Genomic DNA, 22,370 nt, shown 5'->3' with positions numbered 1-22,370 from the left:
TGCATAGGGTCAAAGACGAGAATAGAGTCAATGACTGATAGGAGAGGTGCCTGGTTTATGGACTCTTGATGCAGTATGATGTAGTGTTCTTGAAAGATGTGCATCGTCAACTCTTTCCTGAACTAGGGCAGCATTGTGCTGAACCTGATGAATGCAGGGATGTGGTTCTAGATCCCGGGTGCATAGTCTGAAAAGGTCGGCTGCCTTGTTTTTTTTTTCTTCTTTATTTTTACACAGTCTACAGTCTGTTAGGGTTCTGGCTGAGGGTGTGCAAGAGCCACTAGAGATGGTGAGCTTGTCTGCAAGTTAAGCGGTGCGCTGTTTGGAATGGCTTAGTCAAAGATGCAGCTGGTTTTGAAGATGGTGGGGGGCAGCAAGAGTTCCATTAGGAGGGGTTGATGGGATCCTAGTTCTTCCAGCTCAGCTCTGGGTGGACGTGGCTGTGGTATTTAGGATGCACTCAAGGAGTGCCAATGGGGAGTCTTGCAGGCCATGTACTTGGGTGTTACAACTATCCAGTTGCAAGGGAAGTAGTGTTCTAAACTTGCTTTCTGGAATGAACTGGTTCACTTTCTTTGGAGATAGCTGGTGCCAGGCTGTCTGTTGGCAATGTGTTCCTTGAGGTTGAAGTTGGTGTACAAAGTGTATTCGAGTTAGTTTGTTTTCAGTGAAAGTCAGGGTTCCAGGTAGTCAAGGTTTATGTCATTGAGCCAGTTCTGTACTGATTCTTGTTTGTTCTTGACAAATAACAAGAATTCTGTTGCGGTTGAGTTGAGCTTCAAGTAGTGGCTGGATGACGTGCAGAAAATGCTTGTGTTATTTACATGTAACCAAAACTCACTAGGAAACTGGTGCTGACTGCTAACATGCCAGCAGTATGCTCCCATTGAACAATTAAACTAAATGTAACTGTTATAGGCAGGAGGCCAGGCGCACTTTCGTACACCCTACTGCCCTCCCGCCCTCCCATCACTGAGAAATGGCCACAGAATATTGCTGTGGTTGTCACCGTCATCGGGCCACAGAAAACCTGTATTGTGGCAATCTGAAGCAAGCTGCTATCAATTTGAAAGATCTGGGATCTCTCTCCTACTTGGAACCAGTCAGAAATGGAGAGGAGGCAGTCACGTGGTAAAAAAAATGTACCAAGTGTCACCTAGGACGTCATCCGTTTGGGGATGATGGACCTTTTCAGCAACATCTTGGTCCATTCTGAGTGAAATGTTCACCTGCTAACCTGGCTGCTAAGAACTTGAAGACTTTTCCATCATTTGTCAATTCTTTTCAGAACTTTTACTCGCACAATTTGGTTTCCATTGATTGCCTCTTAGTTGCTGTATTTTTAAGAATATCATAAAATGTAAACACAGCGATTTGGCAGAGCAGTCTGTCAATGGCCATGAACTGGTTTGTGTGAGTAAAGTGAGCATGCGCATTGCCATGCTGAATGTGTACTGACGCCATGGCGCGCGATCATTGGTCGAGCAGTAGAATGGCCAATTACACACTTGGAAAAGGGGTGTGTTTATGACATCACACCTTAAAAAAAAAACTAAAAAAAAAAACGTGCGTGCTAGTGTCGCGTGTGCACGTTTTCATTCTCTTGACTTGTTTTTAGCTACATTTGCTCTCTGTGTGTTTTTATCTCTGTTTATTTGGTAATGTCTGTTCAGACAAGGACACCAGCTAGGGTGACCAACTGGCATTGGGGGAAATTCAGGACGGTGAGTGTAAAAATTCAGGACAAAGGGTCAAAATTCAGGACACAAATTCAGGACAGGAGGTCAACATTCAGGACAAAACTTAGGACAATTGGATAAGTTTTACAGACACACCAGAGGTCGCGCAATTGTATACAAGTAAGCCCAGCCATATCTAGACCTATTCGCCATTTGCAAACCTATCCATCATGTATCCTTCCATCTATCATTTCACTCATCCACCCCTTCATTCATCCTTTCACTCATCCATCCATTTTCCATCCATCCGCCCTTTCACCCTATCCATCTGTACACTCATCCATCCACTCTTCTAATCATCTATCCATTCACTCATCCATCCAGCCATTTACCCTTTCACCCATCCAGCCATCCTTTCACTTACTCATCCATTCACCCAGTCACTCATCCTTCCACCCATCCACCCTTTCAGTCATCCATCATCCTCCCTTTCTCTCTCCATCGTCTTTCACTTAGCAATCCTTCCTTCCATCCATCCCATCCATCCATCCATCCATCCATCCATCCATCCATCCATCCATCTACTCATCCGCTCATGAATCCATCATTGACCCTATCACTCATCCATCCTTTCTCTCATCCATTTATCCTTTCACTCCTTCACTCATTTATTCATCATTGTGTCCATCTACCTTCCCTTTCACTCACTCACCTTTCCATATTAATTTTGAGCTGAGCCCTTTTGAGAAGAGGCACATCAAGAGCTTCACCCTCGCTGCAGAAGCCATTCCAGGACTGGGACAGAAGCCACCCAGGGCGGAGACAGGATCCACCACAGGGGGGACAGGAGCCGTCGCAGGCGGGGGTGGACTGGAGCCACAACATGGGGGGACAGGAGCCATCACAGAAGGGGGAACAAGATCCACCAGGGTGGGCACAGGGGTGGGCACAGGGGTGGGCATGCAGTATTCTAGTATCATCTTGGTCTCTTCCAGGGTGGGGAAGGGCTCCTCACCCTCTCCTGGACAAGACAATGAGAAGACAGGCTCTGTTTCCAAAATGTTAGTTTTGCCCCCCTCCCCCCACACTGATGTACAGTACTGAAAGGGGATACTCCAAGAGAACCGATTTAACTGATTGTCCTCCATACTTTGTTAATCAGTGTGGGTGGGATTGTGCCATTTCTTTATTTTATTACAATATAGACAGCATGTTTGTAAACAAACCTCCATTCTTCAATTTAGTGACAGTAATTAAGCTCTGTGAAAAGAACCACGTGCTGCCTCGGTGTAATCAGGGCCGGTTCTAGGATGTTTGGGGCCCGGGGCAGAAAGGGAATGTGTCACACCAATTGCAGAGACATGGCGCATTCACGGCTGTTTGCATCTGAATAGATGCCCCTGCTCCAGAAGCTGCAGCCCCTCCTCTCAGTCACCTTCGAAGCACCTCTGAACAGGTCATCAAGGGCTGGAGGTGTGAGGGGTGCCCCCCCCTCCTCTGTCACCTTCGAGCACCTCTTAACAGCTCGTCAAGGGCTGGAGGTGTGAGGGGTGCCATCCCGCTGTGCCTCTCCAATGCTGCTGGGTGTCTGAGCATTCATGCAGCATCAGAGTTACACCCGACCTTAACAGCATTGGAGTCAAGCAGGGAGGTGGAGGCCAGCTGTGCCGGTTGTGCGAACAGTTAAAATTACGGACAAATGGCATCCGTTAAAGAATCCTTCACGGACAACGGACAGACAGACGAAATTACGGACTGTCCGTGAAATTTACGGACGGTTGGTCACCCTAACACCAGCCAATTCAGGCATGCAGCACCCATTGAACTCACCGGGCTTCAGCCCCCCCCCCCCCCCCCCGTCGTGTGTGGCAGACCGGGATGAGACAGATCCCGGGCACACACAGAGCCGCACCCGAACGTTTCACAGGTCTTTAAAAGACCATTTGAATGTTAATTAGGCCTTGCAGTTGTTTGACCCCTTCTAAGAGCCCCTGCAGCTCCACTCTGCCTACTAAATAAAGGTTCACCCCCCCCGAAATATTTTCTAAGCCCCCCCGAAATTTGGCTCTAGTTGCGCCTCTGCCAGCCATCGCCCCTCGTTCTCGTTGAGACATGGGCATATAGCAGCGAAAACTAGTTTGTGAATGACTTTGGGCACATTACTATGTTGCCTTAAAGTTGAGCGTACCAGCAGGTGGCGCTAGATAGCTTACTTTTTGCTTAGTAACAACCACAGCTATGTTTCATATAAGCAATAAGTTGTCTGTGGAATTTTCAGCTCTGCTGTAATTAATCAGTGACAAAATGCTTAGTCTGAAAAAAATATGAAAAACAAATGTTACTTAATTGTTTTTTTATTTGTTTCCTAAGTATTTTTTTTACTACAAATATGTATATTGTATCAAGTTATGTTCACTCTGTATAATAAGTGTTTAAGAAAATAATACATGTGCTGTCTTCCTAGTTACTGTTTACTAGAGGTAATACATTTCTATGCACAGCACGACATTTTTAGAAACTTGTCCTTTCATTGTACTCTTTCCAATGTCTCAAACTCTTCCATCTCTTCCATGTAATTCTCCCTTTCAAACTTCCAGGCTTATGTTCAGTGTCCTAGCACTTTTATGTTTCCAACACAAAGGGCTCTCTGAAATCCAAAATACAATCGGTAAAGAACAGAGAGGCCACATAACTAATTCATATAAAATAATGGCCCAGAGACTTTAGTGACTGATTAACTTTGAACGTGTCCTGAGTTTTGAGCTCAATATCTCACAAACCCCCAAATATAAAAGAGTATCAAAAACACACAGAGAACCGATTGAGTAACATGCACATAGTAGTGGAGAGACTGATTTACAGTATTATTTATAGCACATGGAAATAGAAGAAGGTAATTACTGTCATTGTATCTATATAGCGCCTACTACCCCTGACGAGGCGTCGAAGCGCTTAGGTTTGATGCGCTAGATAGAAAACCAGTTATTAATATTGATGTGCTTGGAAATAGAAAAGGGCATTTCTACCTTTAATTGTATTATTTAAATGACTGATAAATATTGCAATCGTGGTAAAAAAAACTATGCTATATTTTCTCTCGTGTAGAAACTACTCTTGTATATTCTCTATTTGTTGCTTTATGCAATTTGAGGGTAGGTTCTGTTCCTATTATTTATAATGTATTAATTAACGATCCACACTGTACATTTAAACTTCGACCTGGTATAATAACAGAGAAGAAGGACAATGTTCAGGAATAAGTTTGAAATGACCTTTGACCCGTGGCACAATAGATAGACCAGCTCTTTAAAAGTCTGATATAGGTCAATGGTTTTTCATGTGTCTCTCTTTTTAAATTTTGAATTGCTCTCTCTCAAGCCATTTTTTTATTTTACATTTCCAGTTCCATCCTGAACCTGCCTGGGGAGTCGACACTGCGGCGAGACTTCTTCCGGCTGCAGCTGGCCAACAAAGAGCGCTCCGAGGCGCTGCGGCGACAGCAACTGGAGCAGCAGCAGCGCGAGAATGAAGAGCACAAGAGACAGCTCCTGGCCGAGAGGCAGAAACGCATCGAGGAGCAGAAGGAGCAGAGGCGGCGGCTGGAGGAGGTAAGGCTGAGGTGGCCGGAGTAGCGCCTCGTGAAAGAACCTGGCTTCTAGGCGCACATGCAAAAATGCAGATTTTGAAGATTCTGGGGTAGATGTATCATCCGGTTTTTTTGTCGCAAACGCTGCGATTCGCAAAAAAGCAGCGTTTGTGACAAAAAAATCGGCAAATGCAATGTATCAAAAAATCGCACCGCAAAATTAAGGAATCGCAAAATTTGCGATTCCTTAATGTTGCGCAATCATTTAATGAATCGCAAATTGCGATTCCTTAAATGCTATGTATGTAAAATTTAAGCTTTGCGAATTTAGGCTAAGAAAGTGCAAATTACCACCAACTTGTAGTTGGTGGTAATTTGCGAATTCTTTTAAAAATGCACTTTTTGAAAATTCTAAAGGTGCCATGTGACGCTCATACATGCCCTTAGGCACGCATACATGTCAATTTCAATGGTGCAGCATGGTGTCCTTAAGACACCCTTGCACCCTTGAAATTATTGTCAATTTGCGATTAGCAAATTGCGAATCGCAAATTGAGAATAACTTCACATTCCTTCCTATGGGCCTCCTGGCCCATAGAAATGAATGGGAAATTATTCCTTAATTGCGATTAGCAATTTGCTAATCGCAATTAAGGAATTTTAAGAAATCGCAAAAAAATAGCGAATTTCTACATACATCCCAATTTGCAATTCCCAAATAGCGATTCCTTAAAAATCGCTATTTGGGAATCGCAAATGATAGGGATGATACATCTGCCCCTCTGTGTCTATAAATGGTTGGCCACTCAACTAATGTATAATGGAAAAAAAGCTTGAACGTCGCAATCTACTTTATTTATTGTTTTTGACTTGTAAAACTCTACTATTGAAAAAATAATACTTTTTTTTTTTTACAATTTATACCTTTTATGTTGAAGGAATACTATTTCTAGCAGATATATTGTACATTCGACTATTCCCAGTTATAAGATAATATTAGACTGGTGTGTTGGTTAACAAAGACCAAAGTGAGTGACCGGTACGGATTTTTATTTTATTTTATTCAAGATTTTTTGATAAAGCACTGCTAGTCCCTGAAGAGTGGGAAACACTTTACAAAAATAGTTAATAAAGATGGATACAAACGTGTCTGATATCAGAAGATGCAAGAGATATTACATATGTACAAGGGGGCGGTCAGATAGGAGTAATATTCATTTGTGGTCTGCATCAGCAATAGGGGCCGTTATGTGGAGCATTTTAACAGCAACAACATACTTATAGGTTAAAATATTTATTTACGTAAACGGAAACACAGATACATACTTATGATGTTGAAAGAGTTTTGTGAGATGATTTTCATCAGTTTTCGCCAAGTAACAGTCCAAATCTGTGTAACCCTAGAAAGGGAGACTAGATGAGGGGAAAGAACCTTTTAAAGATTCAACTGGGAGCAGAAGGGCAAATATGTATCCATCAAACTACATCTTAAGCTAGTCCATCATGTGTCTCAGTTAAGAGTGAAGGGAGATGCAAAGTATAGCACCTGGGTAACCAAATATTTTTACACCATGTCCTATGCTCCTAAAGGGAGGGAAGGTGACATTCCCAAATCTGTTTGAACTGAGGGATCTTGCCAAAATCTACTATTTGATTCAGGCCCAGGTGTATCTCGGTCGTGTAAGGCAGAAATGTGAAAGTCAGATCTGCTGGTAAGGAGGGGACTGTACACCTTGTGTAGGGCGGGATCTTTTGCTCACCCTGTCGGAGAGGCAAGAAGCCTGATTTTATGAATAAAGAAACATGTTAGAGAATCCCCAGAATAGTGCAGGCAATACTGCAAATTCAGCTGCGAACAACAGCAAAAATAGTAATAAGCGAAGTTAAGACAGCACTCATAGATGGTAAATAAGCATAACATTTACTCTGAAAGGCGGGTAAGTAGCTCTTGGCCAGAAGAAATGTGATCACATCACCACCTTCTTGATGGCACTCCACTGGCTTCCCTCTTCAGTCTTCACAGTTTAAAAAAAATAAGCATTATTTACAAAGCCATCAGGACCAGTACCCAGCTTATCTTGTGAACAAGCTTGCCATCTCTAGTGGCTCTTGACACACACACAGCCAGGTCACATCAGACTAGAGATCAAAAAGGAAGAACAAGTCAATGTGCCTTTTCCATCAATGCACGCAAATTCTGGAACCACATTCCCGTATCCATAAGAACTTTCCAATACCTCCCATCACTCATTGTTTGCGTGGCGATTTAGCTGTTTGACCAGAGGGCAGTTGGACTGAAGAAAGACTATTCTTTCACTTTGTATTTCTCAATTAATCCTATTTTTGTTTGTTCCATTAACACTGGCATCAAAGTGTACCGCCAGGTATAAAATTAAGGGATAAATAAGTTTAAGGCTTGTTTGACACATCTCAGGACTTGCACCTAGGACTTAAGAACTATTTGTAGATAACTTTTCCATCACTCAATTCTTTAAGAAAACAGATGCTTCTGGTCTTACACAATCTAAAGGCCTTGTTATTCAAACTGACTCTATAATTAAAGACCCAGTGTTATAGCCCTTGGTAGTTACTACAAGACTAAATGTAGCTCTCACATTGGTTCCAGGTCCAGTTTCTGTAGGCTCCTTGTTTTTGGGGAACTCTAAAATGAATGGTTATTTAAGAACAATTTAACAAACTCTCCTGTGCTCAACCTCTACCATAAACAAATTCGTTGATTCAGACACAATTTACACTGTAGATTTTAGTACAAATCGGAGCACGTTAGTTCTGGAAGGATGTAGCTCTTATGCTGTTGTCCAGACACGGAAGTTGGCCGAACAAGTATTTTTGCGCTAGTAAGCAACTACCCAATGTGACATTATCATGGTCTGTGTTAAGAGATTACATTTTTCCAACCTGCACTTCAGGCCTATACTAGCACTGGCAGCATCACTTGTGCAACTGATTCTAAACCTTTATGGAATTACAGAATCATATACAGGATTCTCTGTGGTTAATGGGTCAACAATACTAAAGCATCGGAAAGAAATTGTTCGACTGAGATCTAGGTAAATGGCATCAACATATATTTGCAATTCCGCCGATTGTCCCGTACTTTGTTGTGAGAGACACAAAATCTGTGCTACAGGGCCAGGATACTTGACCTCAAATTGAGTTCAATGTCCTTCTTCTGGAGATGTGGCTACCAATAGATTTTCTTGGACTCTGCTACTGCGTTGATCTTATGTTGGATTCTTTACTTTCTGGAAAGACTTTCGGTACAAGGACCGAAAGTCTTTCCAGAAAGTAAAAAATCCAACATAAGATCAACGCAGTAGCAGAGTCCAAGAAAATCTATTGTTAGCCACATCTCCAGAAGAAGGAAATTCAGCCTACAATTCAGTGCTACAAGGACCAGTGCATCTATCCAGAAATGTGGCCCTGTTGACACGGTTTCATATGTTTACCTGTCAACATAATACTGAACTAAGACCAACGGTCAACTCAAACCAAACCCAAATGCAAATCCCACCAGTTTAAATGGGCTGAATTTTCAAATTCGTCTCCCAGTCCATTGACTTGACTGCCAATGATGATTGTCTCATATGTACCATTGCATCTTTTTTTAAGAACCACAACATCATGCTTCACCTGTTTCTCTTTACAAAAATGACCTCACTACGCAAATATGCATTGCAATATCATAGCACTGTTCTACATCTTGGTAAGTTTTTGAGATTATTGCCCTCTCAAGGACAACTTTCTCACAGTACTACAGATTTATTTCTAGCACTCACAGTACCTGATCCTAACCACTTTTGCAGCAATGTGCTGTACCTAGAGCATGCTAGATACAGTATTGCATCAAATAACAGATATACATATCAATGTTTTTATCTTCAACTTTACTCCTAGGCATTTGGGCGATAGCAGCTGAGTTTTAAACCTGTGGTTTTAAGCTTTTTGCAGAATATCAAGAGATTGTCTTTGTGGTGTTATTCCAGGGTTGCAAGGCAAGGCCCCGAAAGGCCTGCTTGACAGTTTTCATTTTCTTTGAAGAAGGGTTTTTTAAGCATAGCTTTTTTTATGATTGATTGAGACTCTTTGGCCCCAGAGGTAGTTAGTTTTTGTTTTAGGTGACATGGAAAGCCTTAGTGTATTGTGTTATGTGTAATGCATGGTATTTTGAAGGCTATTTGTGCTCCAACAGGAAGCCAGGGAAGTTGTGTCGGTGTTGGTGTTACGTAGTCTGCTTTTCTAGCATTTGTGTCCTGTTTTCCTGCTGCATTCAATAGGGCCTTAATGGGAAAGAGTGTTAATTTACAGCAGCCAACTAACATAGAGTTGTAGCTGTCAATCGAAGAGAGTACCAGATTTTGCACTGATGCCCTGAAGTCCTCCTCTGGGATGGAATTTTGAATTGTTTTCAGCAGGTTTAGTTTGCGTGTTGCTGTCTTAGAAAGTTTTTACTATGGTCTTAGGAGATTTAAGAGCTGTTGATTGAGATACCCAGTGATTTAGCTGTGGGTGCACTCTTAGGAGACATTCTTCCTGATTAAAGCTCCCATTCCTCCCATAAAATCATTGTTTAAATTATTACAATTAACACTGATGGCATTAACAAATCATCTACCCTCTAAATATAATAGTAGGCTCCTTATTCTTCAAGGAGATTTTAATATTCTTTATTGTCTCAGTTTCTTATGATACTCTCGAGATTAGACCGTAGATGAGCTGCGGTCTAAAACTGCAAATGCTATCCCAGTGCTGAGTATGGGAACTCCCCTGTTGGTTGACATCTATGACCAAGATTTGACTGTTTTCAATGGTCGCTGTAGAGGGGACCAAGTGATTGATTTTGCTAATCAGTCATTTGAAACTGAAAGTAGTAGAGTGCATGATTATAGCTTTGTGAGTCTTCCTTTTATTACATTTAGTCTTGACTGCTTGAATAAGTCAGAATTAAGTGTGGTGAACAATCAGCTGCTCCCTTACAATTTTTCCGCAACAAATGCTGCAGACTGTGCTGGTATCTCAATGGACCCAACACTTTAAATAGACCTAACATTCTAATGCAGCATTTCCCAAACTGTGGGTCACAACAGACTGGTGGGTCGCAATCCGATTTTTGGTTGGTCGCAAAAGTCCAAGCAATATATAAAGATGCCTTTAAACTGTGTATTTGTCTTGTCGTATTCGCTGCACTTGAAAGACAGGGGTCAACTGTCAGGCTAGATCTTCTGATAAATTTCAGTTTTCTTTTTAACATAGTGATTGGTGTTAATGAAAGAAAAGTGAATTGAAATATGCAAAAATCTTGCTGGAGTACAGGGAGTATGAAAGGAAAGGCAGTAGGATGACATTTTTGGTAACACACAATTAAATGTAAAAACCTGTAAATGAACTGTACATATTCAGCAGGAAAGAAGCACTTTTTCTCTCATTAAAAAGATCTGCAGTGTGATGGAAACAAAGATCTTAGTAGGATCAAAACAAACCAAGACACTTTACTAGGTGATGCAAAAGATAAATGTTCACTGAAACCAGATTTCCACACATTATCATTTGTGTGCAATATAGTTTTATTAGTAAAGTTGTATGCCTGTGAACATTTAGTGGCCATTGCAATGGATAAAATGTTCTGTCTGAAAATGACAATGGGGTACCACACTATGCTTTAGTTACATTAAAAGATCACCCACTTCATCTTCATAAAAGCAAGGTGGGTTGCAACACTTTTATGTTCTAAAAAGGGGGTTGTGGTTTTAAAAGGTTTGGGAAGCACTGTTCTGATTAGAGAGTTCCAGACCACTGCCATTCCAAATGTCTATCAATTTAAAACACTAGTTAGTTCTGTAGTTCTTTCAAAACAACCTGTGGGTTCCAAATCTCTAAAACTTCAAAGAGACTGAAAGAGTAGAGTTGAATAACCAAGATAAAAATAGGTGGAAGATCCGTTCTAGTGCGTTTATTTAATAGTTCCATAGTAGACTGCATAAGATGTTGTTATATAGTGGAGACCTAGCAACCACTTAGAAAAATTGTAAAATGTCTAGCGTTTGCTCGGCCTTTCTAATGCAGCTAGGCATCATTGCCAGGTAGTGGCAGGTCATTGCTTAAGAACAGTGCCCTGCCATGATTATCATGTATTTCTTAGCTTCTGTGCGGGCAGCCTATGTGCCAGCCCCACCACTTTGAGGAATGGAATCAAAGGGAATTTATAAAGTGCACTGAACCCGAGGGTATCTTAGCTTACCCCGAGGGTCACTTAGGAGGAAAGCTATGGCTTTTTAGCCAGCCCTACTGCCTATTCTTATTGGTTTGTTTTCTATAGCTCTTTGCAAGGTCTGTTTCTATAAGTGGTACCAGTTGTCTCATCGCCAATCTATTTGTCATGCTGCTCTTCTTTCAAAACACCGGCCTGGTCCAGCTGACAAAGACTCTGACAATTGCCCAGTCTGGTCTCACCAGGATCCAGACACACGCCACTGCTCTTTCTGCCATCTGCTTGCCAGAGGTACAAAGCACTTCACTCAGTGAGCCATATGTGTGCCATTAGCGAAGGTGGTGTTATGCTGTCAGTAATGCTTCTTAGAGAGACATGCAACTTCTTTGTGATCTAAACTAGTGCGACAAAAGATTGGCTAACCAAGGTGGTTTTGGTGAGCTGTGGTTGTGGCAAACGAAGCTTGACCAAAGTGGTTTTGGCGAGCTGTGGTCGTGGCAAACGAATGCTTCACCAAAGTGGTTTTGGCAAGCTGTGGTCGTGGCAAACGAATGCTTCACCAAAGTGGTTTTGGCGAGCTGTGGTCGTGGCAAACGAATGCTTGACCAAAGTGGTTTTGGTGTGCTCTAGTCTTAGCTGTTCTTCACTTGATAGTCACAAAGTGTTTATCATTGGACATGCTCACACCACGACTGGGTAGAATGTATTAGTTCATGGGATGGATGATCTCATTCTGATACCGGCTAGTGCACTCCAGAGGAATGTGTTATCATTTATTACTTTCTCAAAATTTTTCTCTTTCCTGTCCCAACATTTTCTTCTTTCCCTTGACTCTTTATGCCTTTCTCTACTTGCACTTTATTTCATTCTCTTTCTACAAATTTTGTTACTCACTCTTCCTCTCTCCTTCAGTTGTCCCTCACCTCGTACCTCCTTTCAATTTTTCACCTTTGTCTTCCACTCTCATCTCCCCACAGTTCTCTTCCTGCTTCAAATGCTTTTCTTCCTTCCTTCTCTTCTAACCCTTTTACTTGCCTCACCAATCTTCTAATTCCTAGTCCTGTTTCTCCATTCCTTTCTTCTGCCCTCTCATCTTTGCCCTCAATCCATTTCAATTGATCTCACTCTTGCTGGTCCCTACTTTCCTTCTCTTTACGGCTTCCGTTGTCCTTCATCTATACGCTCTGTTTTTTTCCTCTTTTGCTCTGGTTGATGTTTGATGCAGAAAAATAAGTGCTCGTCCCCAAAAATAAGTGCTGGGGGCCACCACTGGCAACTAGCGGTTCAAATTAAGCACTGCCCCCCTCTGCACCATTTCCCTTACATGGTCATTTCCTGTGATGTAATCTTCAGGTGAAAGTTCATGCAGTGCAACTTCCCATTACGTGGTCATTATAATAATGAGCGTGCTTGCAACCTGAAAAATTCTACCCCTTATCAGTCCACCGAATGTTGGCAAGTATGTGACAGAGGCACTTAGCAGACTTTCTCACTTTCTTTTTAATAGTTTTTTTATATATGTGTAATGACATAGTATTGATTTTAATTAAGGCTCCCAGTTTTCAGTTTTTACAGATTTTACAGATAAATACAGACGGAAAACAATGTGTTTCCTGTCTGTGTTTATTTTTTAAAGTGGAAAAATACTGAAAATGTTGGTCCTTGTGAGAGAATAGCCATGCTCTCCAGGCAAAAACGGAGTAGATAGACAGCATGTGGTGCTACAAAAACAGGATGAGGTTTCCATGGATGTATGACATTACAACGCATGCTTTTACCACGCATGCCTTTACAACGCGGTTTTTACAACGCAAACCTTTACAACGCATAGCGCTTTGGGGTGCTGGATAGTGAATAGTTTAATTTACTATTCCAACTCCAGTCCCCGTGGACACTAGGGAAGGTGTTAGATAGTAAATTAAACGTATTCCCTATCCTAGAGCGCCCCCCCAGCGCAATACGTTGTAATGGTTTGCGTTGTAAAAGTTGCGTCGTAAAGGCACTGCGTGGTAAAAGTTGCGTTGTAAAGGATGTTTCCCGATTTCCATAAATACTGGCATATGTTAACATATATTTTTATTATACCACTAATATGTACCTGTGGGTGTAGTGTTTTGTTCTATGTGGTATCTTAATTTGCTAAAACGTGACATGCATCCACATACCAATGCACGTCTAAGGGTTAAATAAATGTGGAAATATACCATTTTACGACTCCGTTTATTCTTAAAAACACAAAATAAATATGGATAAATACAAATGAGAGGGTCAAAATATAAATATGGATAAATACAGACAGAAATGTACAGCCTGCTTGCCTAGGAGGCTTCCGAGTCAGCCAGAAGTTGTTAGAGTGCTTCCATACAAGAGGAAGATCTTATTCTATTAATTGCATTTTTCATCAAGAATGTTAATTTGAATGTGCGATAAAAAAAAACAATTAGTTTGAGAACAGAATTCAAGCAGCTAACACTGAGTGCAGAAAAAGAAAGGACCCATATTGCACAGCCATGCTGTTTTTCCTAACATTGCATTATATTTTTGTGTTAACTCACTGGAACATGCACAAGAAAAGTACACAGGAATACTGAAATTATATCTTTTTATAGATTTCTCAGATTTGCAGACCAGTGTGAGACGCGTAGAACAGAAGAGATTACTCTGAGGGAGTCAGAAGTCCTGCTTTGAAAAGACAAAGCAGAATGCGATGGACGAGTCAGCAAGGAGGCAAGAAACGCTCCATCAAAGGGAAGACAATGCCAGCCCCACTTAGAAGCCTAAATTTAGGCTTTAAAAAAATTGTTTTAGTTTTCCTTCCAATTGCTGTTAGCAGAAGAAACACTAACCGCCATCTGAATAATTAAAAATCTTTGTGGCAGTATTTATTATAAAAGCAAGGTAATACCATATATGCATTTCGGCTCCTATATTTCATGCTTTACTGGCCATCTGTGGTATAGAAAAGAAGGCGTGCCCTGAGTCTGCAAGTGGCCTGTCCGTGTTTTCACAAATGTTATATAAAAGCCGGATCTGAGTTTAAAAAGAAGTTAGCCACGCCCCTGAAAATCTAAAATATAGCACATTCACATTGACTTCAGAAAAACACGTTTTGTTATATTCTCAACAATTAGTTTTTTAGGTAGGGAAAACCAAGAAATGAATTCTTTCTTGAACTGAAATATCAGGACAAAATCCTTTGTGACAATTTTGAAGGGGAAATTTCAACTTTCTATGTGTTTTAAGCAAAGGAGCATTAACCCCACTACTGTTACTCAGAAAATACAAAAAATACTCTTTTTTTCATACTTAACTTACATTTCATATTTTTCAGTTGTTTTTTGACTGGGAATTCACCATAATTGTCAGGAGCATGTCTGGACTGGCCCCTTCTTTTTGAAATCTTTTTTTGGTGAAAAACACCTTGGTTGATACTTCTGCTTGTGGGAAAAGTACCTCTTGAATTCCTTACAAGGAGAAGATTTGGATCTCTTATCCCAGAATCTCTTGTAGTCTGACGTAGCTATACGGCAGGGTATGTTTTCTGTCCTTAAAGGCTTTCGAAATCATGGAATCCAGCCAATCGCCAAATAACATATTCCCTTTAAAAATAATTTTCATCAAGGCAGATTTCTCCTCTACTTCTGTCTTCCAATCCCTCATCCAGAGGTGCTGTCTGGCAGCCACCAATCAATGGACCTGAGGACAGCTGCTACATACCAGAAAACAGCTCAGATCACTCAGAACCCTCCTGGATTGCCATTGCCAATGCCAACCGATCGAAATCTTTAATTACAGACGGTACTACAGGCTGGCTTTTAGAGCAAGATTCTCAGCAACAAATGCTTTCAGCCCCATATCAAATTCTAATTCTAATTCAAAAGACTTTATTTGGTTATGAAACATTGATAACCATAAAAGTACATAAAATCGCAGCTTTATCACAGTTGACTCAAATTACACAATAAATATTTATACAGACAAAAACATCTCATAGGCTCAGACTATTAAATAATTATCAATTTCCTTGATTGAAAAACATTTCTAAGATATCCAGAAACAGAAGCTACCGAAAATGTCATCAAGTTTCCGAATTGCCAGAAAGGCAGGGCGACATTGTTTACAATTCATATATTTTAAAATGGGCATAATCCACCTTCTCCTTGGTACTTTATAAAATTTAAAAAAAAATAAAATATGAATGTCCGAATGGGTGGATGTATCGTCACATGGGCATTTACTTATATCACTTGTCCAGTCGTCAATGGCAGGGAAACTCAATAATCTAAAAAGAATCCCAAATCTAAATCGTATCAGCAAAAACCTTTCGTGTTCTGTCATCCGCAGGATTAAATAAGGTTGAATAACCTGCGAAATTAAAAACGGTTGATGGACAATCACAGTTTTTTTGGTCAACTCAGTTTGATCTCTGAGATTCGATAAGTACATAATACATAACCTTTTCAACTCTTTCCTCAGGATCGTGACCATTGACATGGGGTCATCATAAAATTCTGGATGATTAATATTACCCCAAAAGGTTTTAATGTATCTAAGCCATTTCACACGATGGACACCCTCCAATTTCAGGGCGTCCCCCAATATGAGGCGGTTCAAATGACACTCGATGGTAGTCCACACCCGATGCCACAGAAGAACAGGTTGGGCCCTAATAAGATCTTCTAAATAGGGCATACCAAGTTCAGTGTGACAATTATGGGTGGACGTGCTCTCAGGCATAGTTAAAAGATATCTCAGAAAGCTATTCTCAGTCAGCTGTAAACTGGTGACATTAGTATTACCCCAAATTCCCGCGCCATAAGTTGCCACTGCAACACAACTAGCTTTATAAATACTTAAAAGCTCATGGACTGGTTTCTTTCCCATCTTCTTACTGAATAGTTTAAGGACCATCACGGACTTGGTAAACAACAAATTTCTCCCTTTGACTGCGCTGTTCCACTGACCTGTACAGTCAAATAGTATACCTAAATAAGGGAAAGTTGCAGTATGATCCAGTGGCTTAGAGTCAATGAACATAGTTCTTTTCCTCTGTTTTGCTTTGATACCACAGTTCATGGAAAAGGTTTTGGTGCAATTCACCTTCAGGTCCAAATTAGTCATAAAGGTACAAAAAGATGTGATCATGGCTTGCATTGCTATGGGAGTCCTTGCCATAAGGACGGCATCATCTGCATAGATGAGTGCCGGTAATCAGCGTTGAAGTGCCATAGGCATATCAGTGCAGTCCCTCAGCAGAGTATCCTCCAAGCCATTGATGTAAATGGAGAATAAAAACGGGGCAAGGACACATCCTTGCCTCACTCCCCGCGCAATATTAAACATTCTCGTGCACTCTCCTTTTATACCATATCTGATCGTTACCCTAGCCCCATTATACAACTCTCTTAAAAAACAGATTATATTATCCTCTACACCCAAATGAGTTAAAATTGACCATAATTTGCTGTGATTAACACAGTCAAAGGCAGAGGTAAGATCCACAAAAGTTAAAAACAACCTCCCTCCCTTTACCTTAGTATATTTTTCTAAAAGTATAAATAAGTTCAGTCCTTGATCTATGGTCCCAACTCCTTCTCTAAACGTGTATTGTAGATCACTAATGATCTTATGCTCATCGGCCCATGACTGCAGCCTATCTAGGATGACACTACTGATAATTTTAACTGTTGAGTCAAGCAGGGATATTGGGCAGTAACACATGCAACTAGCCCTGTTGCCCTTATTAAAAATGGGTACAATGATTGATTCGTACCAAGTGCTAACAAGACCCAACCAACAAGCAGCATTAAGAAATCTTGTCAGCAGTGGCGCCCATAGTGTTACGTTCTTTTTAAAGATGTCTACAAGGACGCCATCTGGGCCAGGCGCCTTGCCCCCCGAGGCTTGAGTTAATACCCTTAGTTACTTCTCCCAATATAAAAAAGAGATTCTGCCCCTCTTTAATTATCTGTAGGTTAGACGTCTTTTGCCTTGCGAGTTCACACTGAGGTTCTACATTCGCGGGTGAAGGGTTATAGAGGGTCTCAAAATGTCTCACCAATTCATCCTCAGCAATGACAATCTCTAACCTCGCCCTGGTGTCATCCTTGAAGTATGGCGCATTAACTGCCCTCCAAAATGCTGTCATGTCCATCAGGTCAGAGGCTGCTAATAATTCCTCCCATGCATCCTTCTTCAACTTTGCCCTTCTATTCTTAATGGCAAATTTATAAGATTTACGAAACTCCCTAATTTGTTTATCATCTTCATCATGCCTTTTCAGAGCCCGCTTGAGATTTGTATGTGCCTTAGTACACTCATGGTCAAACCAACCCCTCTTTTTATTGTTATTATTCTTTAAGTTGACCCACAGGCTTTCCTTTATACGTGTTATGATTAATTTGAAGTTATTAAGTACTTCGGTATCCTCAGACCCATGTCCAAACAAATATTAAAACACATATTACAGTTACATAGAACCTCATCAGGTATAACCATGGACCACTTTAGAGCATAGCCATTCTGTCTAGAGATTTCGATGTCTCTTGAGTGTATCCTGGGGTTTTATCTGTATTAACACGCGGGTCTGAAATTTCTACCCTAATGGGGAAATGATCACTTAAGAAGATCTCCAGTACACTATAATTAGCAACACTACCCCCAAAACATGAAGAGATCAAGACATAATCAATTACAGATGATAACCCTCTACCATTAAAAGTTGCAGAGAACGGGACCTCTGGATGACACAATTTATTTGCGAAACCTAGATCGTTCATAAAGAGGATCGCATTTAGGGCATCACCCTTTCCACTATGTTCAAAATGTGTCAATATAGACACCCTGTCCAATGTTAAACCACAGTTCCCTTTTCCTGCTCGATTACAAAGGGTACTATTAAAGTCACCCCCCCCCCCATATCACAACAAACTCTTTGCGCTCATTGCAAATTATTGTATTGAGTTTGGAGTTTAAGGTTTTAAATACTGATACTAAGTCGGCCGAAGGGACATTAATATATAGATTTACAATTAGAATCCAGAAAGTATCATTCATATACAAACCAACAACATGGTAATAACAATTATTGTGGAAAACCTCGATATTTTTACATTTAAAACGATTTGAGACATATGTGCAGAGCCCTCCCTTGGCTCTGCCATGTAATGAGCCTATAGCTGGAGTAAAAACATTCAAATGATACACATCCTTTGCCCATGTTTCTTGCAGGCACATGACATCAAGTTCTTTTGTTAATTTATGCCAAAGTGGGTTATCCAGCTTGGCCCTAAGTCCGGCAATGTTCCAAAAGATAATAGTCAATTTGTCGTTGTTCACGTCATTTGTAGCATGTATCAAATCGGCAACCTTGCCTAAATAGCTATCCGAGATACCATCACTCTTGCATTGGCCCTTTAGTGATATAACTGAAGCTTCAGGCAATTCTGAATGCGTCCGAACCGTAGCAGTATTAGACCGCCCTCCTAGGTGTTGAAGTTCTGCATTTCCCAGGGAGTCCTTTGCTTGAATGGGTTCGAAATGTTCAGCTTGAGTAACGTTTACATGGTCCCGTACTGGTAAATCCACCCCCCCAGACCAGAAAGGGAGTCAAACCTGTTATGGGTTGGAACATTAAATAGATTCCCTGGCAATTGATCATGAAAATTATTCGGCATAAAGCCTCTGTACATCCTGGGTGCCATTGGGGCATTAAAGCGATTACCAGTATGTAGATACCTTCCTTCATAGCGTGGATTGTATGGCCTCTCACTACCCACCACAAAGGGGGCCGGTGGGTAGAAGTAGCTTAAATCTAGAGAAAAAAATTCCGCCTGAGTTTCCATAATTCGGGAAGGCACTTATAAACTGTACTACCCTTGGGTCTCTAAAGTTTACAATAATGCAATCTCCTTTAATATCTTTTGCATTATGGCCCAGCCAGTTTACTCTCCGGACAGTAATGATTTCCCCACCCAGGTCAGGTCTAAGGGGTCTATTTTTCCTAGCCAATACACAACTTTATTTTTTAGTTCATGAGAAGTTTCATCCCTGTTATTCTTCCACTCCGGAACACCTGCTAGCACAATTACATAAGGATAGGAGTCCGGGGGAAGATCGACTCTCCTCATATGTGCATTACTTCTGGTTGCCACTATTTTATCTGATTCTAATACCGTTTTATTAGGGCTCTCAGTTGTGCCTGTTTTATTGCTATCTGCTTTACCGCCTCTCCCAACTTTACAGGCCAGCTGGGAATCATTATCTTTTTTTATGTACACTTTCTGGCTTAGATAGATCTTTGCCAGCTTGTCCCGATTTCACTCTAGATGGTGGCTTCTGTTTATTTTTGGGTAATGCGGGAGAACTATTTTGCGGGGTTTTGTATCCCCCAGTTTTTTCAGCAATTCTGAGTTATCCCGTGTAATCTTCTCAAGAGTTTCCAGCTGATCACCTATCCTTTTTACACGCTCCACCAAAGGAAGAATTAAAGATTTAACCAAGTGCTCAATATTTTCCAGCAAGCACACGGTATCTCTAAAACTTATAGGCGGGCTTTCATTTATTTCAACAATGGGGCTAGTATAATCCAAGCCAGTCTCTTCAGTCTGGTGAGATATCTTGTTCCTATACATAACCCCCTTATCCCGATGCTTAGGGAAAACAGTTTTTATCTTTTTAGTACATGCGCCTTTCTGCTGGTTTCCGCCACGCTTACGTTTTAAATTAGGAGCGGTAACCTGCGCAGATTCAATGTGAATTTGCTCTCCGGGCTCTCTAAACTGCTCACTAATTAGAGACTTTTGGCGCTGACCCGCCTCCACACTTGGATAAACCATGTAGGAGTCTAGGCTTGCGTCAATCCCACTTATGTCTAGTATAGTTGAAAGGTCTTGTTGGTGACACGATTTTGGAACTTTCTGGGTGAGTGGTTGTTCAGGTGACGGGACTGTTGCAATGCTCCCAAGTGATGACCTTCTCATGAACACAGGGTCAAGAGATAGCCGTCGTTGAGTTGAGGCTATCTCTTTCTCCAGTGCAGATGCAGCCCTGGTAATGAAGGCATCTAAGGTGCCAGTGAGTCCTCCTCCCACTCCCTTGCTACATGACTTGTTTACTTTAGGGCTTTTTGACGCCATTACTACGGTGCCTAAGATGCTTATGCGTGTACCAAACAGTTATAATGAAGTATATAGTATCTTAGAAGTTAAGTAATTAAAAGAACAATTAAACAATATGTAGTCAAGTCTTACTGAGATTGTGAAATCAAGGGGTATGGCCCAGTCCAGTCTCCTCCTGTCTCGGACGGGCTCAGACGGGTCCGTCCTTGGCCCGGGCTTCGCCCGGCACATCCCGCGCACGTCCCGCGATGCGGGGATGTGCGCTGCTTTATGCGCCTCCTGGCGCTGCTGGCGTGTCACTATTGCGCGCCGCCGATGAGGATGCCGGGAGATGGAGTTCCGGGGCGGCGGCGCGATTCTTGTCGGCGTCTGGTGGTGTCTCCTTAGGGTAAGTATAGCAGGCACGGTGTCCTGCTCCTGCAGGTAGGCTCTCCTTTGGTTTGGCAAGGCTCCCCATATCAACCTTTTTTTCTGAAGGATGAGTTGGGGTATAGTCCTCGTGATTATTGGCAGTCCTTCCAAATAGCGTTGATAGTATTGAGTCGACTTTGACATTATGAGGAAGAACCTCCTCACCCTCCAGCATATAAAGTTTCTGAAAGAACCTTGGAACAGAAACGATATCCACCTCCTTCCATTGAGGCATCACCATATCCTGGATTGTGCCATGGAATGGCATCGCCATGGTACAGGGTTTGGAGTACTCTGGGGATAAATCCTCCTACTCATTAGCTATACGAAAAGGAGGAAATACGAGATTCTGGGGCACCCGAGACAAAGTGTCTCCAACCTCCTCTCTTCGAAGATATTTGCCAGAAGACATTGAGGGCCGCTCCGTCTGAAGATGAAGATTCCCGAGACTCATGAGCCTGACGAGATCTGTCCACCTTCTTATTGGAAGCCTCCAATGCCCTGGCCACCGCAGCCTCAATCATATCTTGTTCCACGGACTGCTACAGTAAATGAGGTAATGGATCAGCTGAAGTACCACTCCTAGATGGCACTTTCGCTGGAATCTGGTGGTCCTCATGTGAGGAAGATGAAGAATAAATAACATCCTTCCTCTTCATAGTAAGCTTGTCAGGAATGCTGCTGCAATGAGTTCCAGAAACACAAAACGCAGAAGACCGTACCCTTGAATAGGTACAGTGCCCAATATTCACCCAATAACAGATACTGTACCACCATAAATCCAATGAAGGTCTGTGAAACTAGAAGCTTCAAACTATCCAATCAGCAATAGCCTAGAATCAACATTAGCGCATAAAAAATATGTCCCGAATGGGGCCTTACAATTTCTGGCAGGGTAGCACCGCTCCCTCTGTGCCTTCCGAAAGCACTTGCCCTGAGTGTAGAGTGACAGGAATCCACCCTCCGTTCCTGGAAGCAGTGCCCCAGCCACAATGGGACTGACCGCCTCACTCCATCAAGGCATCCCTATGCCATTGCGAGTGTCCTCAGCAGAGTGTACTTGAGCAGCGCGGCTCCACACCAACCAAAAATATTGCAGAGGAGGTTGTGATTCTCTGAAATAAAGGACATGCTCCTCCTATCATTCATCCTTTCGTCCTCCTTTCAAGAGCCACTTTCTTCGCTCGGACACAACCTTGGCTCTTTCTGAACTTTGAAAACTCCAACACCACGATTGTCAGCAAGGCGCCGCCATCACTGACGGGGATTGTAGTAAGGAGACACAAGAGGTGTGGTGGGGGAGGGTTTTTTATGTATTTTTTTTTATTACGTGGGATTGGTGTCTG

General features: G+C 41.8%; 1 protein-coding gene across 17 annotated transcripts in view; it reads left to right on the top strand.

The window, feature by feature from the left end:
* The window catches only part of TNIK (TRAF2 and NCK interacting kinase), an 808,148-nt gene that overhangs the window by 589,813 nt on the left and 195,965 nt on the right, over positions 1-22,370 (top strand). For all 17 annotated transcript variants that reach the window (XM_078666210.1, XM_078666209.1, XM_078666208.1 and 14 more), the window contains exon 12: positions 5,083-5,287. In XM_078666210.1, the coding sequence (XP_078522336.1) occupies positions 5,083-5,287 (205 nt within the window). The remainder of the gene's footprint in view (positions 1-5,082; positions 5,288-22,370) is intronic.

This window comes from Lissotriton helveticus, chromosome 11 (genome assembly GCF_964261635.1).
Source record: "Lissotriton helveticus chromosome 11, aLisHel1.1, whole genome shotgun sequence".
In the NCBI taxonomy this organism is placed as follows: domain Eukaryota; kingdom Metazoa; phylum Chordata; class Amphibia; order Caudata; family Salamandridae; genus Lissotriton; species Lissotriton helveticus.
Note: the sequence above shows the minus strand (reverse complement) of the source record. Positions and strands in the feature narration are given on the sequence as shown.